This window comes from Falco peregrinus, chromosome 5 (assembly GCF_023634155.1).
Source record: "Falco peregrinus isolate bFalPer1 chromosome 5, bFalPer1.pri, whole genome shotgun sequence".
NCBI classification, from domain to species: Eukaryota; Metazoa; Chordata; class Aves; order Falconiformes; family Falconidae; genus Falco; species Falco peregrinus.
This window is the reverse complement of record NC_073725.1, coordinates 68,855,732-68,874,219: the sequence shown is the minus strand read 5'-3', so window position 1 is coordinate 68,874,219 and position 18,488 is coordinate 68,855,732. Positions and strand designations below refer to the sequence as shown.

General features: G+C 40.0%; 1 protein-coding gene across 4 annotated transcripts in view; it reads right to left on the bottom strand.

Annotated features, from left to right (window-relative positions):
* Positions 1-539: 539 nt before the first annotated feature.
* The window catches only part of DAZAP1 (DAZ associated protein 1), a 26,709-nt gene continuing 8,760 nt past the window's right edge, over positions 540-18,488 (bottom strand). For 2 of the 4 annotated variants that reach the window (XM_055805984.1, XM_055805985.1), the window contains exons 6-12: positions 17,079-17,127; positions 12,406-12,488; positions 8,908-9,061; positions 7,419-7,448; positions 6,852-6,992; positions 5,787-5,969; positions 540-1,550 (exon numbers count right to left, since the gene is read on the bottom strand). In XM_055805984.1, the coding sequence (XP_055661959.1) occupies positions 1,378-1,550; positions 5,787-5,969; positions 6,852-6,992; positions 7,419-7,448; positions 8,908-9,061; positions 12,406-12,488; positions 17,079-17,127 (813 nt within the window). In that variant the 3' untranslated portion in view covers positions 540-1,377. Of the gene's footprint in view, positions 1,551-5,786; positions 5,970-6,851; positions 6,993-7,418; positions 7,449-8,907; positions 9,062-12,405; positions 12,489-17,078; positions 17,128-18,073; positions 18,176-18,488 lie in introns of those variants that run through there. The other 2 variants (XM_055805986.1, XM_027791637.2) reach the window with 2 other exon arrangements.

Sequence of the window (18,488 nt, the reverse complement as noted above, 5' to 3'; positions counted from 1 at the left end):
GAAGCAGTGTAGAAGACTCAGATGAAATAGTTACGGACACTAACTACACACTTTTTGCCTTTTTTTTTTTTTTCCTCTACAATGCCTTGAAGCCTCAAGGTCAGATGAAAAGCAGCATTCAAAGCCACCGCCATCAACGTGCAAATGACCCAGCACACAGACCCACCTGCAGCTCTGGCAACAAGCACACCAGCAGGTTTAGGTCACGCCAGCAGGTTTAGGACACTTGGTGCAAGAGCCCTTCACCAGGTCAGAGCCAACAACGGCTGTGACAGCTCCCCAGCCTCTTACCCAGCAAATCCAGCCCGGACCCCTCCCCAGCACAGTGGCTTCTGTTAGGAAGAGGGCAAGAGTTGAATAGGCATGGAGAACTGCTGACTTAATTCCACTGCTAGTAGTGTAACAGCCCATTGAGGCACAGCGTAAGCCTGTATGCTGATGTTAAGAGATGATTTTCAAGGCTGCCAATTGATTTCTCATGAAAAGACAAATTCACAAGAAACTTTTTTGTCAAAAGAAAAAGAAAAATGGAGACAGGCTTGTGTTTCTAATCCAAATGTACTTCTCTTTATTCAAACCAGGGGTAATCACTGGTTAGTGCAAAATGCACCTAAACCTTTTGCCTGAGGGAAATCTACATCTTAACAAGGCCTCCGTTAACCCCTAATGAAATCCACAGAGGATTTGAAAGCATTTGAAGCGCAGCTCTAACACCATGCTTCATAAGTGACTCTGTGCGTCAACAAGTCTGCACCTGCCTTGTTACCAGTTCTATACCATCAGGTAACAAAAGCAAAATACACTCAGTAGATTTCTTTTAACTCCCAGAGTTTCTGAACCATCCACCCCACCACTAATGTCAGGAGTAAGGGGTCACAGCTTACCCTCACTTCCAACAGTGCTAACGGAAACCCTGTTTTAAATTAAAAAATAAGCCAGCATACATAGTAGAAAATTTCTCTTAAAAATTTCACAATCTGTAAATGTATATATTTTTTTTCTTTTAAACATAAAAGTTTACAATATATGGTAAAACAAAGGCTCAGGAAAAATAATTTCAAAAAAAAGAAACCTGAAGTTTTGAATTAAAGCTGAAGACATTTTTAAAACCCTGTAGTTTGAACCAGTGACATTTTCTTTATTTGTGCTGATGGGTAAGAGAAAGGAAAATATTTAAAAACTGCAGTCCAAACACCCACAGCTTTGCCTTCAGAAGCCATCTTCCCCCACCCCACCCCCAAAAAAAAAAAAAAAATGTTGTTAGGTTTTTCTTCCATCAAGTATGTGATTGTCACAAGTTCAGAAGTCTGGGATTCCTGGGTTCGGCTGGTACCAGACATCCCTGTGTGGACAGAATTCCCTGATTGCCAGCCCACGTTAGCGCCTGTAAGGGTGAAATCCTTGCACATTATGGTTCTGTCCTCGTCCAAACCCACTTCCTCCTGCAGGTGGGCCACTTGATGGTTGCACCGAGGGGCCTCCATAGGGAGGGGGTTGCTGGCTGGGATCAGAGAAACCTTGTCCAAAACCACTCAAGTCTTGTCCATACCCTGGGGAGAAAGGGAAAAAGGCAGCAGAGTCAGCTTCCAGATCACCCACACGCACAACAGAGGCGAAAATTCAAAACCTGGTGCTGCTCCCCTCCCTCCATGCCCAGCCTCAGGAACACACATGTTACGATGAGCAGCAGCTTCCAGTTCTCGCAACTGACCTTACAAATCACCTTCTCTACACAGAACTGAACAGGTAAGCAGGAACAGCATGAATTTTGCCTTCTGAGATAACCCTACCCAGACTGGCAGCGACACTATCACATTACGGCTGTTCAGAAGCTTGAAGTGGCTTGCAGGTTTGCTGTCAGCTCATTCCAAATATTATTTTTCATTTCTTTGGGTTGGGTTATTAGCTAAAAACTAGCACTGTCAGGCTCAGCAGAGATGCAGTAGCAAGGAATTTTTTCCTGAGACCTCACAGCTATTACACTGCAGCACCTCAGGCTGACTGCACAGAGTTACTGGACTGGCACTGCACAGTCAGCTTCACCGTCTTCCCTGGACAGTCAAAAAGCTTCCTTCGCTGAAAAGACACACTGGAGAAGACAATCTTAAATTCCCTTTCAAAAAACCCAGAGTACTTCTGTCCAAACATTTTATTAACTAATCAGCCTTTTTTTCCAAGGAACACTCAATTCAAAAAACAAATTGAAACACGAGGGGGCAAAGTTGGCAAAGCAGAATCCAAAAGGCTGAAACTACTGCACCCGTCATATAGTTTAGAGCAGAGTCCTTGGCCCAAAGCTGCCCCTGGGAAGACCCAACATCTTCCCCCAAAACTCACTGCACAGACAGGCCGAAACGTATTTGTTGCAAGTTCAAAAAACGAACGCTCCGTTTCAAAAGCTGACACCCTGTTGCTACCGCAGATGGTGGCCCACACTCCCAAACCAGCTACAGAGAAGCAGCAGTCAGTAAGCAACCGTAAAGCCCTTCTCCTACGTCCCCTATGACACCAACTGCATCCCAGCCCAGTTAATTTTAAGCCTGAAGAGGTACCGCACCTCAACTGAAGTTTTTATGCTAATGCATGCTGCAAGTTAACATTTATCTTGTTCTTTCTCAATCTGAGGAACTAAATGCTCCTTGTCTCCTGCCATGTTGTCCTTCTGCCTACTCAGCAAAGCTGCAGCCACCGCTCTGCAACGTAATCCGTGCCAAAGACCGGATTCGGAATAGGTTTAGAGTAAGGAGAATTTGGTGATGGGGAGAAAGGCTGAAGGACTGAAGACTTGCTGGAATTCTTGCTGCCAACACAAAAAGACAACTAGATGTAAATTAAGAACACTGAGAAATTTAATGAAAGTTCCCATAATTAAATACAACTCTTAATCATAATAGTGGCATCGGTGCAAGCCTCTGCTAAGAAAGATGGTATTAAGAATCCTAATTACTAAGCACATTTCCGCAGTTCTGCTTCTCTCTATGCAGGCTTAAAGCAGGTTTAACTCTCTTAATCCAAAACAAAGTCTCTTAGCATGTCTCCAGTATTTCAATTTCAAGCTCTGCCTGTCTCTCAGGACTTGCTACCACTAATGAGCATTAAAACGCATCTATCACAGGCGTCTATTAGCTTAAAATGCTAATCCAGTTATTTTTTCAGACAGAGATAAGCAGGCAACCAAAAATACAATTTAATTGTTTGCCAAGGGGTGGAGCTCAGAGCAGGAAAAAAACCCCAAGTTATTCTCACCCTACGCTGCAGTGTTACAACATTAAGTGGTGGAAACAACAGCTCTCAATTTGTTTATCACAAATGAAACCTACAACATAAACCTGAACGGCCAGACATTTAAGTACATACTGTCTTTGCCCTGCTTTCTTAATTACTGCTGCAGCTCTCAGCTTGCACCAGCGCCTCTGTTCTCTAAGCGAGCCGTGCCAACCATTAGGGTTTTACTCTCCTCGCTTAAAACCTGAGCTCAGTTCAATTACACACGGGAAAAAGCCTCACCAACGCAGCAGCTTGGGAAGCGAAGAGCAGCGTCATTCGTACCTCAGCTGTGAGTTTTCACTTCAGCCAGCTAATGAACAGAAAGAACTGTATTGCCCTTAACTCACGAAAGTAAACATTTGAGTCACGTCGCTTCCCCCACCACCACCCTCTTAACAGAGACCCTGCAAGAAACACAAGTTAATTTCCCAAACGCAGATACATCAAGAGCATTGGTTGTAAAGAGGCACCACCTACCTAGGCTTCTCACTGCTCAGCCTGACCATAAGAGTGTAAACAAAGTATTGGCGCGTAGCCTGAAGGGTCTTGAGAATAGGAACCCAGCCCTAGTAAGAAATGAGGAGACCAGGGTGACGAACCCCAAGAGAGCCCTGTACAGAGATAATTTTTCAGGGTGAGGGAGACACACCCATGTTAGTATTTCATTTACTTGTGTTTACATTCACCCTAGCTGCAAACATAGCAGCATTTAAGATGCTGTCAAGCCAGGACAAATCTTAAAATGCCATAATGATTAGATAACTCGGTGCCTCTTTAAAGCCCCTAAGCTTTATACATTTATGTAAAGACATGCAGGTCACCCAGACTGCCTATCGTACAGCAACGCTGCTAACAAATTTGCAATCACATGAAGTGCAGAAGCTCCTTTAAAAAGTTTAAAAGATTTTACACATAGCTTTATGAACAGGTGAATGATTCCTTGGTACTGTGGCATATTAAATACCTCCACCCCTGTCAGCACTTGTAACAGCTTTCTACACACTGAGGTGGGAGACTAACTACAGTTGTGGTGTAAACAACTAACCTTCTTAGCCTTCTTCCTCAAAATGCAGAACTACACACCTCTTCCTCCCCCCTACCCAGCACTCTTAAGAGACTAAGAATACCTGAAGTATTTCACTGGCAAAGAGGTTTCCTGGAATATACAAGAGGCAAGTGGTTCCATCCACACCAAATACTGGGACGCCCCCTCCCCAGTTTTTCACAATGTTGGATGGCAGATTCTTCCTAAACTTCCAACACATCACAAATATCTCCCCACAGAATATAAATGATTTTACATGGACCTATACTTTATTTAGTAGGGTCAACCCCTCTTCAAAAAAGAGTCTGCAATGAGACAAGTTTTGGCAAGATGAGAGAAACTTCCTCTTGAGTCACAAGGGCAAAGCTCGCTATGAAAGCAACTCTGTTTATAACAAACAAATCTAAAAACATTTCAAATTCATCAACATGAGATCATATGCTTGCTTTATAAAGACATCTAAAAGACTGATCTTCCTTCCGAGTCTGTTTTACATTTTTGGAACTTTGAAGAGTATCTATTTAAATAACTTTATGAAGTGTTCATTTTGAAAGAGTTTCTGTAGGCTTCAGAATGAAGACTTCAAATGAAGCAGGCAGGCACTAACACACATGGAGAATGTGTTCAGGTAGGAACAGTCTTAGTCCACGGGCCTACTGCATGCAAAAGTGACACTTCAGAAGTAAAAAATGACCAATTACAATCCCTGAAAAAAAGGCAGTATGCCACAGAGAGCTCTTTGGAGAACACTGGTCAAAAACAGGGCCGAGGGGAAGAACAAGATGAGAATTCCCTCGCAGGTTCCACAGGGAGGAACAGACATTTTACACAGGAGCAAAAGCACCTGTCTTAGCAACTTTAGGGTTGGGTTGGGGTTTTTTTGGTAGTGCTGCCTGCCTGCCTTGAAAATTTTACATCAATGTATTCTATTGGCTATCTGAAACAGTTATCTATATAGCATAATTAAGTTTTACACGCTTCTGACAGAACTGTAACTTGAAATAGACAGGAAAGGAATGGGGGGAAGGGAGGAAAAGGCATGCAGCTTGGATTCTTGTACCCTGTACTGCTTGTCTCTCGATGCTCTTCTTTCTCTTGAAGTCTATTCTCTAACCTGATCAAAGTCAGTTACACAAAGTTGACTACAAGCTCTGTGAAGCTTTTGGAGAAAAAAAAAAGTTTTAACTACAGATTCAGGAAGAGCACAAATCAGTAACTTATCCTACCAGCGCACAAATCTCTGAAGACTATTTCACAGCATATGAGCAATGGTTTAGAGTTAAGAAAATACCCTCTGGCTAGAACACTGCATGACTTAAGGATCGCTTGAAAGCTGGTGGTTGGCATTCCCATCCTGGAGAAAGTGCCTTCAGCATTAGCAAACTGCTTCTGAACACCGACTTTCTACCCCAGTATGAAAAAAAAGCAAGAAGGGGAGAAAGATCAAGCTGAGTTTATTTTATATGTTACTTACCAAACTGACTATAAGGGAATTCTGGCTGAGCAGTTGGGGGTTTGCTCATGTCCTGAGTTGCCTGAGATGGTGGTGGTGGTGGTGGAAAAGCTAGTGGTGCTGCCCCTGGAGTGGCAGGTGGAGGGGGTACTCCAGGTGGGGCAAACTGGTCAGGTGGAGGAGGTGGAGCACCATAACCAAAACCTGAAACAAGGAAAACACAAAACATGTGAAAAGGCACAGGTAAACACCACCCTGACTTCCTGCTTGACTTTTGAGTACAATACAATTTTTTAGACACTTACAAGTCTATTAAAACAAAAGTGTTTGTTATCTACAGCTGACCATACGTTTACTCTCACACTCTGGCAACCACTGTGCCTAAAAGACCCCATTAACACACCTTCTGACGTGAAAAATCTCACCCCATAGGAAGAGTGCAGCCACATGAGCAGCCAGCAAAGCGAAAGTGATAAAGTAGAAGTAGGGACCAAACTATGTGCTCACAGACATGAGGAGGAAGCCGTATTATTCAACATCTTAGGAGGAAAAAAAAAGATATCCCAAACAGTTTCTTTGTAGCAGAACAAGTAGCTCTAGATAACTGGGTGCTATTTTCTGCCTTCTCTTTTAAGCCAGGTTTGTGACCAGACTTTTCAAAAGGCAGCCTGACGGAGTAGGTGCTAAAATCCTGCTTACATTTCCAGTGCCAGTGGTGACCTTAAGTCCTTAAGCTTCTCTGAAAATCCCAGCCTGTCTCTAGCCCAGGTCATCATGCAGTAGTCTCTAACTTCTCTCTCAGATGCCATAAAAGGGGTTTACAATAAATGTAGATTTGTTTAGCAACACAGATTTGAACTAGAGAGTGTAAAGCATTACCACACCCAAGACAAAAAATAACCCAACTCACTGACAAAAATACTTACATAGTTTATTATAGCCCAGAATATAGGTTCTAGGCAAAACCTCTAAAGATAGATAAAATGGGGAGGACGGACATGGAAAATCCACATCCACAGAAAGATGAGCAAAAGCTGAAAACTGGATTTGGTGAAGGACTATACTCAAATCCTGTAGGTCACTTACTAAATGGTGGAGGGGTGCCATAGCCCTGTGGAAATCCTTGTGGAGGTGGGAATCCTCCTGGAGGTGTAGAGACTATGTATGAGGTAAAAGGTGGTGGTGGTGGAGGGGCTCCTCTTCCTGGAGGAGGTGGTCCATATCCACCTAGAAAATGAAAAGAAACCAAGAACCAAAGCGCCTTTAATAACAAGAAGTTGCTGCTTAAGTCAGCATCCTCTAGATGGGGTAAAGCTGTTTTGACAGATTTCAGACGCAGTCTCAGCTTTCTATGAATTCTTACTTTGAGAAATACTACTCCTCCAAGTATCCCTACTGTAAATAATTGCAGTTTAGAATGTAATTCCTTGATAACAAATTAGTGTGGCTGGCAACAGCAGGATGTATGTCAGCTTTCATTACTGATTTGTTAAGAATACACTACCTTTTGTTCTTTCAGGACAAATTCAATCAAGCTTTTAAATGTAAGTTCAATACCACAGAAATGCACAAATCACTGTGAATTCTTAAAGAAACCACACCCTCTCTCAGTAGGATTTTTCTTTTAAAATCGGTCCCATATAATGTACTTACCAATTGCCTGTCCAGCTGGCACCCACATCCCTAAAACAGAACAAAAAAGCGACTTATACAGGCATTAAAGCTTTATGCTATGAAACAGGAATGATTTAAAGGAAGGTTGATCTTGCTCTGGGCTCTGGAATAGGCTGGATATCCACCCAGTGTCTCTTAAGAGATTTATTTTTATAGTCCAAGGAATAGTCTTGGTCTATTTCTGAATATGCACTTCTTGAAAGACTCCGAATCATTCAGCAAATAACGCATAGAAGAGACAGAGGTCCCCAAACTCCAATCAGATGGAGCGTTTAAGAGTTGCAAGCATACCAAGTACAAAAACTCTAGTATAAAGAGTAAAAACACAGCACACTACATATCCAAAGCATTTTTGATATACTACCTGGTTTATCCTAGTTACTTTTGAAGTTTTTAAACCATAACATCATTATAATCTCAATCTTAATGCTACAATGAATGCAAAGATAAATGCATTTATGTTTTACATTAATCTTTCCAGTAGATCAGGTATCATTTTCTCTACAAATAATCACATTGAAAATCATCTAGTTTCTCAATGTGCACAGACGCAGATTAGCACATCTATGCAGTGTGTCAAAACCTCAGCTGCAGCCTTCAAGTTAATAAGCACCACAGGGAAACAAACAATCCTTCCACTGAGGTATCGTCAGCAGTAGCAACAGATGAAGCAGTGACACTCCTTTTAGCCCCCCAAGGTGAAAATTTCTCATATCAGAACAAGTAAGTTCTGTTATGTCAAACACAACTCATATACCACCATACTTCTCTGTAAGTTATCAAAACTGTCTTCGGAGGAACTCAGCGCATTTATCCCATCTCCAAAACCTTGTGTGAATTAGAGCCACCAAACCAAAACATGCGGCTGCTTCTTTCAGCCCTGAAGGGTTCAAGCTAAATCAAGAAAATTATACGCAGTAAGTGCTCCCCTGCACCACTGCTACCCCATAGCCACTTGTTATCTTTCCAGGCTACATTAAGCAATAAAATCCAAAGAGAAGACCATCTGTTTTCCTCTCATCCCTTTTAAATGTTACTTAGAACTTCCTCTGAAACTGCCTCATCCTTGAAAACCTGTATTCCGACAAAAATTTTCATTAGGGTCTCATGCAAGCCACAATCCCGCAGTTGGAGCCATAACTTGAGCCGTTGAGCTTGCTCAACACCTTCTCCACGTTACCAAAAAATGTGCCAGAACCAAACCAAACGGGTAAAGCACCACCTGGGACACATGCCAGATTCGGCACAACCCACTGACTTGTGCCCTGTGAAACCAGGTTTTTTGGGAAAAGAAGTGAAGGAACAATCTCAGCAGACTTGGGAAGGTCTGACACGTGGAATTTTAGTTCTGCTCTCAGGAATCCAGCAGGGCAACAGCATTGATAAGCCTGGGAATACCATCATTTGCCAGAAAGCCAAATTACCAGTAAGCTGCAAAGGAGACACCGTGAGACAACTGAAGCTGTACCTTGCGGGCCGTATCCTTGTTGCCAGGTCGGAGGGGGCTGCCCTGCCCAACCGTTGGCAGCACTTGGCATGATCCTGCTTCCCCACTGACTGGCACCAGGCGGCCCTGGAGTTTGGCTTTTACTATCCCGAGGTTCTGCACGTTTCACCTCCACCTAAACAAACAGAGTCACCATTTAGGAGAGATGGTGTGGGTTAATATACCCCCCTTCCCTTCACACACACCCTTAATTACACTTAAGACTACACTTAGCATCTTATGACTTATGTCTAAATACTTAAATAATTATTAAACTTAAGGCCAGTAATTTAAAATGTTTCTCAGGTACAATATACTTGACGGTAAGATGTTACAAGTCCTACTATTGAGGTATTTCAAGAAAAACATATCCTACAAATCACTTCTGTTTCATCATAGTACAGTTTTCATTGGCTTTAATCTTAAAACAGCAGTACCCTCTTACAACGGCTCTTCACTTAAAACAAGGATAATCTTTTAAATTACTTATATACTAATTTAACACTTAAGGCAGGAGGTACAAAGATGACGTTTGCCATTAAAAAAGAACTTTGAGTAAAGAGTACGCTCTGAAAAAGGGTACTAATGCTTTAACCATACAAACATGTTTGGGGTTCATTTGAAAGTTACAGTTTAAACCCACCCCATCTAACTGCAATTTCAGCTCTGCTCATACCTGAGAAACACACATTTGTTTGGTTGATTTTTTTTTTGTTTGTTTGTTTTTAAACTTAAGATTTTATTTAAATGTCTAATGGAAGATAAAGACTTACCTTCCCCAGGCTAACGCTTAAAGAATCTCAATTAACTCAAACAATGTCAGAGGGAATGGATGTGATAAGAGAATCTTACATTACATCTAACAAAAAAGTAAACAAACATGCAAGTAATAAAAATGGACAGTTGAGTCAATAAGAAGCAAATCTTCATACTGTGTTAAGTCAGTGACAAAAGCCCTCCTGGTTTTAAAATTAGTAAGCCACAGTGCTTAACTTATTTTATTCAAAGATAAAATGTCCTAGTGTTCCAAGCCATCAAATAAGTGCATTTGACCTACTTAAAATAAGCTGCACATTCAATAAATCTCTCTCTCAAAAAAAAATCCAGATTCTGATTTAATGAAACACTCTCAGCACTCATGCATGCTGAATTAAAGTCTTTTTTATTTTATGATTAATTTTAATGGGTGCCAGAGTACAAAGAAAATAAATCTCAATCATCGATGGGCCTGAGTAGTATGGAAAATAAAGTACTCAGAATTCTTCCTGCCATGTCTTAAAAACCATTCATGTCAGAGAACAAACAGGAAACAGGCACAAGGCAAGGACAAAGCCCCCCACCCCCACCCCACTGCAGATGCCCCAAGGACATTAGACATGACAGTAACCAAATCTCTGTCAGCTGAAGGCCCTTCCAGAGAGGAATCAAGGGAATTTTTCAAAGGACTCAAATTAATGAGTCTTAACACATTTGCCTTGAGGGAATTCAGTTATTGCTAACAAAAGCAGAGTCCTTCTTGCAATTTTAATTTTTTTCCCCTTTCAACAACATATGGATTCATTTCAGCAATACCTTTTTAACTGCAAAAAAAAAAAAAAAAAAAAAAGAGATACCATTTTTTAAAGTAGGCATTATTAGTCAATGAAAGAAAGCGGAGTATCTGGAGTTCATTAAGCTATGTGGAAGAATTCCCATTAATTTTTCAGTGCACATTTAGAAGCTGTGAAATGCCAAACTGAGGACTGAAAAATCCCTCTGCAATATTCTTAGTGCTGAGGTTAAAATTCTACACCTGTCTGAAGCCCAGCTTACACCAAGAAATGAGGCATCTCTGTTGCTCCTAGCTAATAAAACACTGCGTATTTCTGCTTTTTATGTCATTGAAAGGAAAAAAAAAAACGGCAAAAATAGATTATTTCATTTTGGAACTGAGATTGTTTGGGAAACAACAAAGAACTCTGAATTAGCACTACCATATTCTGAAAGCAGACAGTAAGAGGTGACATTTCCAAGGCTCACACACAGCTCTTCACACTTTTCCAGCACCGTCCTTTGTTCCTATTTATATCTAGCATGCTGCTTTGTGATACGACCTCTCATTTCAGTGGTTCGCCTAAGTACAAGGCAATTCCAAGGAAAGAGCCCAGGATGTATGTAGGATATAGGTAATTCATACACATACCAATGTAAATTTACTGCTGTCAGTACACCTGCTCAGAAATGGGAATGCTCAGCAGCTCACAAGAGGAAAATACTAGTAATCAAGAACATATGCTAATGTTCTTGATTACACAAGCACGTTTCTTCATTTCCATCATTAGGAAGTCAGCCCACCCCTCAACCCCAAAACAAGTTCACAGAAATAAAAAGCATTATATTCTGCATAATTAACCAAAATTCCACTAACATGCAAGAATGTATCCCCTGCTAGCTAAATAAATGCTTGTGAAGTATCAGTACATAGAGACTTCAAAATATAATGCAAAATTATACAGCACAATAATTTAAGGAAAGTGACTGTTCTCACGTTGCCTTAAAATCTATTCACTCTAAGGTCAGCAGTTTTAATGCTTATTTTAAAAACTGTGGATATACTGGAAAGCTGCTAGGACTTTAGATTTACCAGAACTTCCTCTGGTTAATTTTTCTTTAAGAAGTTATTATTCTCTCTGTATAAGACTTGGGTGTCCTGCAACAATTTACTTTGCTTTTAGTGTTTTTCCACAGGTAGAAGCAGGTTCCTTACCCAGTAACATCAAAGCTAGCCTAAAAAATGCCTCCCTATCAAACATCCATTTGCTGACAACACAGTATGAAGATGAAACAACCAGAGGTCACTTAACTGCATTGTGGTTAAATACTATATAGAGTACGTGGGTTTGTATCAAAGTTTCACAGTAAGTGACCCAATTTTTTAAAAAAACCAATCCTTCATGATGTTTTTTTTTTTTCTTTTCAAGTTTAAGATTACATAAAGGAGATCGTCTCACACCACCTCAAAATTTGAGTATCAAATACACATCTGAAGGAGTGGTATCTTAAACCAAGCCTTGAACAACTCTGATTTCATTGGGATTCTGATTTTCAAACAGCTCCGAACAACTAACTTCCATCCTTGCAAAACAAAAAAAAGTGCTCAAAACAAAGGCAATCACCATCAATTCACTGGTAAGCTACACTCAGGCAGAGCAACCCCCCAGGTCTGTAAGCACAAGGCCTTACCCAAAACAAAACAGCCCACAGCCTAAGTTCTCAGGCTTTCAAGATCTCTCTCCTCTACGGGCTACAACACAAGCTAACTGCCTCCCTCACCCACTTAAGCAAACTCAGAAGACTTTCCCCACCTTCATGGATAAAGCCTCGAATTTGGACTTACGTGCTCTCCAGCCTATAAATTTTGAAGTTTTATTCACCAGTGAAATTGCTAGTTGCCCAAGACTTGGTTCTTTCTTAAGGTAAAATAAAACTACAACTACACACTTTTTTGCCCATGATGTCGTGAAAATGCATGTTGACAGCCTGGTCCACTGATTGTTCGTCCTCGAAAGTAATAAATCCAAAACCTAGCCAACGACGAAGAGTGAATCAAGGTAGCAGGGTGTTGTGACACAAAACAGGATGATGAACAGTATTAGGGGCGGACCAAGGGTTCAAGCAGGGGTTTCAGATAACCGAGGCTTGTGTTAAATTTTCAAAGAAAGTCAATCTGAGAAAATTGCAATTTACTTCGTGTAATTAGGCAATTAATGCCCCATCTTGGTTTCACACATGCAACTTTACAAACTCAGCTTGTTAACTATCTTTTAATTTGATTTTATTCCTAACCTACCTACCAGGAAATGGGGAAAAAAAAAGTACTCAGTTATAAATCTAACTGTGCCACAATTAAAAACAAAATACTTGTGGGACAGTGGATTAAAGTCAAGTTGCTGCTCCTATCTTTGATTCAGACTAGGTTCCCAAGGAAAACCTATTATGTCCCTGTTCCCCAAAGCTGCAAAGCAACTTCCTCCCATCCCTTCTCCCACCTTCCAATTAGGGAATATTTCCCATGGAAAATAAGAACGTCGTCTTTGAAATGTAGCTGTTAAAAGCATGAAAAATTTTACCACTCCATGGATGAATGAGAAGCTTCAGAAACTAACAACCTAGATCAGAGGTTCTCAAGTTTTCCACACCTTAGAAAAAGCACAACAGACATTACTCCTTCCACACACAACAGCCCCTGCCAACTAAAGAAGTGTTGCTTATACAGAATGCAGTTAACTTGCCATCAAATCCCTTAATCTGTTTTATTTCTTATATTTCCTGCTGGTTTTCTCTTGGAAAATCTATGCAACACTTTTGAGTCCCTCTTTTTGCCCAAGACATTGCTACTAACTGCTCCAGATCCCCAAGGGTGGCTCATTCCCTTCTATCTGACCACAGCCCTCAGTGGTGGTGGCTCAGCTGAATCCAGCAGCTTTTTAAAAGGTTGCAGGGGAGTGTCTGATACCTGTAGAAGACACTGGAATAAAAAGGAGAAAGAAAAAAAAAAAAAAAAAAAAGAGGAAAAAAAAAAAGAGGCAAAGCCCCAGGACTAAATCACTTTCTGAGGTTATACTTTGAGAACCCCTGCACTTAGGTTGTAGCTGCTGATACTGCCGAGAGAGTGGCAAAATAGTGGTTAATTTCACAGAACGCAGAGGCTGGTTCATGCCATCAACCACTCACTGCTGGTGTTACAACCAAATCCCAGGAAAGGTAAGAACACATGCAGTACATAAATTGTGCCATTCTTTATATTAGCTAACGGTAGAGCAATAAAAATTAGAAAGAAAAAACGAGGTGCGGCATCAAAAGCATATGGAACATGGATGCATTTCTGCTTTTCTGAAACCCAAGATTTCCCCCTTGGTTTGCATTTTGCTTTGCAGCTAGTGCTGACAGCAGCCATATATTGCTCTAAAGCGTTAAACAGAAATACAGTATCTATAACAGTTAATGTCTCTCTAAGCTTATCCAACTCGGTTGGGTAAGCCCAAAGAGGCCTATTGTAGAGAAAGTTTATATATAAAAAAATACACAAAGATACAGGCCAAAATAGATTGCAGCAGGTCAAATTCTGCTGTCAGCAACAAGAGCAAAAGACATCACTAAAATAAACTTAAAATAAAAAGGAAAAAACTTAGCATTTCCCACACACAAGAGACTGGCAGTATAAACGAAGTTTTGTTGACCTGTGATGAAAGCAGCCTCAAAACTGAGAGCAGCATTTCATCACAATATATTTGTCTGACGTTAACTAGAAATCTAAGTATTAGAGCCAAAAGAAAGGTATTTGTATTTAAATCACACATTTAGTATTACAGCCTTTATCTAAAAAGACATGGGGAAGAAAAACAACTGATTCCATCTACATAGGAAGGTTGCTCGTTTAACTCAATTCCAAGAAGAATGAAGGAGAGGAATAGATTGTGGTAAGGGGATGGGGGTTGGAGGGGGAGAAGGAAGGAGGATAAGAGGTCATTGAGGAAGCCAGTAAAGGGAAAATAAATAAAAAAAGGGGGGGGGGGGGGCAGTTTAAAAGGGTCAAACACCACAAGATAAGGAACAGTGAAGAAATCAGAGTACAATACAAAGCAAAATTCCCAACAACATGAAATTTTAAATACAGTAGAAGTGATGAAGTCTATCATCCAGTAGCTTTATTTTTTGGAGGACACGACTTTACTGAAGACTAGAGAAACTAATTGCATTTAGCAGGAATCCAAGTGGACTACTAAACACAACAATGACGCTGGTTTGCAGCCAAGGGGGAGAGGAGAACAAACACAGCAAGAACCTGTAAATTACTTCACAGTTGTTGGTTTAGCCAAGAATAGAACGCATGAGAAGCAGAGGCTCCACAGCCACTTTTTCTTTTAAGATGTAACAAGGTTGGCTGCATTTATACTTGGGACTGTGAGAAGAATTCTGATGAAAGCACTGCTTGCAGGAGAGCTAACAAAAGTAGGTAGGGACTTTGCGAGTAAGCAAAGACAACTCGGGTACTCGAAGACACAGAGCCAGCTCCTCAAGGGCATCGCTGTAGATCTGACACTAACCGATAATCTGGTTCCCAGCGTTCTTGTGAGAAGCTGAAGGTAGACGAAGGCTGCAGGGATTAGTAACAGGTATAGTTTTTCCCTCCTCCTACCAGCAAGCTAGTAAAATGACATGCGGTTCAAAAATGCAAGGATGGTAACGTTAACGGAAGAATGCAAAATTCAGAACAGTGTGAGTAGAGGATGGCAGTGAACTGGCCTTTTAAATTTTATAAATATACAGTCATTTAGGTATCATGTTAGAAGGGCAAGTGTATAGATTGAGTAGCACTCTCTGCAACAGAATACAGAGCAGAAAGAGAAAGCAAGAGAAAATGTGTTCTGGGATGCATGACCAGGAGTACCAAATCCAAACTACGAGGAATTTTTCCTAGCACACCCCCAGGGACTAGGCAAGGCCATTTTTGGAGATGACTGTTAGTTACCACGCTACATGAAAGAATGTAACAGAACAAAAATGAAAGCCAGAGCATCAGGATTCAAGAACCCTGTTTAGGAAGTCAGATGAATTAAGGGAGAAAGTATTCTGCAGGACATCTGCACACAGGATGGAGACAGATACAGCTTTTCAAACCTGTTGCACATCTGTCACTTCTGCTGTAAGCTACCAGCTATTAAGTGGACCCAAAGCCCTCTTTATTAACTTTTTTTTTTTTTAATAGCTTTAAGCAGAGAAGCCATTAATTGTGACTAGGATTAACCCAAACCAGGCATGATGGTTTTAGTACCTTTTGTTCAGAGGCTGTAAGGCTGGGATATTACAAAGATCTAGATGATACAATAATTACTGAAATACTTCAGAACTTCGGCCACAAATTATATTCCGTTATCTTTGTCTCCACTGCCTCCTCTAGTTAAAAATCAGATGCTCTAGAGCATTTCAACAGATGAATTTAAGTTCTGCTTAAATAAAAGGTGTCTACTGAAAGACAGTTAAGATAGCTCAAGCAAGAAAACAAAAAAACAAATATATTGAAACTTCGTTTACACTCCAATATAAGACAAAGCCCGTCCCTCCTCTGACTGTGGAACTGGCCTGTACCTCTGTGATAAATTATCACCTAGAGAGAAGAAATCTAAAGAGATATCGTTAATCACAGTCAAACAATTCACAGAGAGAAAATTAAAAAAAAAAAAAAAGAACTTACTTAACATTACCATACTTTACTATGAAACACTTAAATATGTCACTAAATGTATGTCTAAATTAAAAATAAAACTAAGACTTAACAGCTTAATAAATATGAAATGAAGAATATATTTCTTAATAATGAGTGAGAAGAGAAATGAAAGTTCAGATGGCAAACTATTCTCTAGCATGTAGAACATGCTACAAGGTGGTCAGTGCAACTAAGCTTCACGTATTTAAAATATTGCCTCTTAATTGTCAAACAGATGACAGATGCAATGGAAGGTGGATGACATGAAACTTGCTTCATATTTTGACCAAAGGTTACCAACTTGATTAAATAGTCTAGTGAAACTCCCAGTTCTTTTTTTTTTTTCCTCCCCTTTTAGAAAGTAGCCTAGCATACAGGGATTATATGTCCCAATCAAAAAATATATACATATATTTCAGAATTATTTTATGTAGTTTTTATTTAATTTTAAGTGAAGCCATTTAAACAAAACAAAAAGCATATAGTGGATGGATTCTGCTCTAGTCTCATGTTCAGAAGTCCTCTGGAGTATCCCCCCCATGCAATTACAGACATCAACATACCTTTCATGTGGAATAGGAGGGAAGTCTGCTCATTTTTTTTCCCCTCCTTAAGCACCTTAAGCCACAGGAGCGGCTTGAGAATCAAATTTCATTCAACTAAAAAAACTAGGAAAAAAACCCATAAATGAACATGAAACATCTGATGTTTAAATGCACAGATATCAACTAAAGCTGTAGGTGAAGAGTCTAGAGCTGAAGTGATATTTGCCCAGTGAACTATTCTTTTTCCTGAGGCAACGTAGAAAAAAAAAAAAGTCTACCTTTTCTGATGGTGTGAAATAGTTTGCCATCTGACTATAGGAGAGCATGAAGAAATTTCAAGGACAAACTAGATCAGCCTTTACCTCGGGGCCTCTGTTTCTCTGCGTCATAGATCATTACAACTTCAGTGACCTGGAAGAGAGAAGGGAAATTCTACTAACTGTGCTACCAGGGGAGTGTTATAAACAGTTACTACAGGCTGGTTTCCCGCACTCTATCCACAAAGCACAATTAAATGCTCAATGTAGCCATTAATATCAGACTGTCCTAGCACAGTGTAAACAAATTGGGAATATTGATCTTTACAGGAGTTTTAAGAAAAGCCCGAGTTCATCTGTTCTGAAAAGTTGCTACACTGTGGCTTTTTAAGGTCTCATCACACTTAAATTTTTAAATGTAGCATTAAGGTCACTACACTGTTTATACCCACACTATAGCCTACAAAAAAAAAAGTTTTCTGTTTTTCAACATACTATTCATCAGTGTAGCTTCTTAAAAAATTACTTTTTCCATTTTTAAACATTTTCACTATCATGAAAAGCAGCTTTAACCCCAAACACATTTAAGAATTTGCACAGCTTCTCTGAATTACTTACTTGAATATCACTGTGGCACAGAGTACAAGTTATAAATTCATGCTTTATGTAGCATTACAAAAAATATTGTAAGTTATGGATAACCAGTATCACTGTGATTCTAACTTAAAAAAAAAAAAACACACACACACAAAAAAACACAACAGAAAAGGCACTGTTTGAGGGCTTCAAGATTTTTTTCAGAATAAGCACCAGTTTGAGCTACAATTTAAACAAAACCAGAGACGTAACATTTATGTCAAAGGCAATATTAAAACAGTCGAAAGAACTACCTTTAAATGTCTTGGTGCAGAAAAGTGGTCACAAAATGTGTATGACCTCATGGCATCACATCTTCACCTTCAAGTCAATCTTCAGATATTTTTTACTAGAATCTCCTGAATTAGCTTAAAATCTGACACAAATTCGCCTTTTACTTACAGCTAGAAAACGTAATATAGACTCTCCAATCTCTATACTATTGTTAAAGTTCTACTACTTACTTTTAAAGGCACCTCACTTAATGGCTGCTGCCTTCTACACTTGGTGGAACATAACCCTGTATCTCTCCAGCCATCCAGAGGTCAGAATTGGAAAGCCAAAAGTCTGTGAGGAAGAGCCTTTAGAAATTATGCTCCACAGCTGTGGAACATGCTCCCTCATTTTTATTTACAAATCTACCACAGCCTTTCAAACTAATGAAACAGTTGTTAGCCACTGCCTTTTATATTTTAAAAAAATTATCTGAATCCAAATTTAAATACAGTACTGTTATAAACTTAGCCACTGGAGAAAGAATCAGCAAATCCTTTACTGCCACTAAGAAGATATTTTAGAGAAAGGTGATTAAAAAAAAGTATCAGAATAACACACTAAATGCCACTCAAAGATGGCATGTTCACATCCACTGGCACAGTC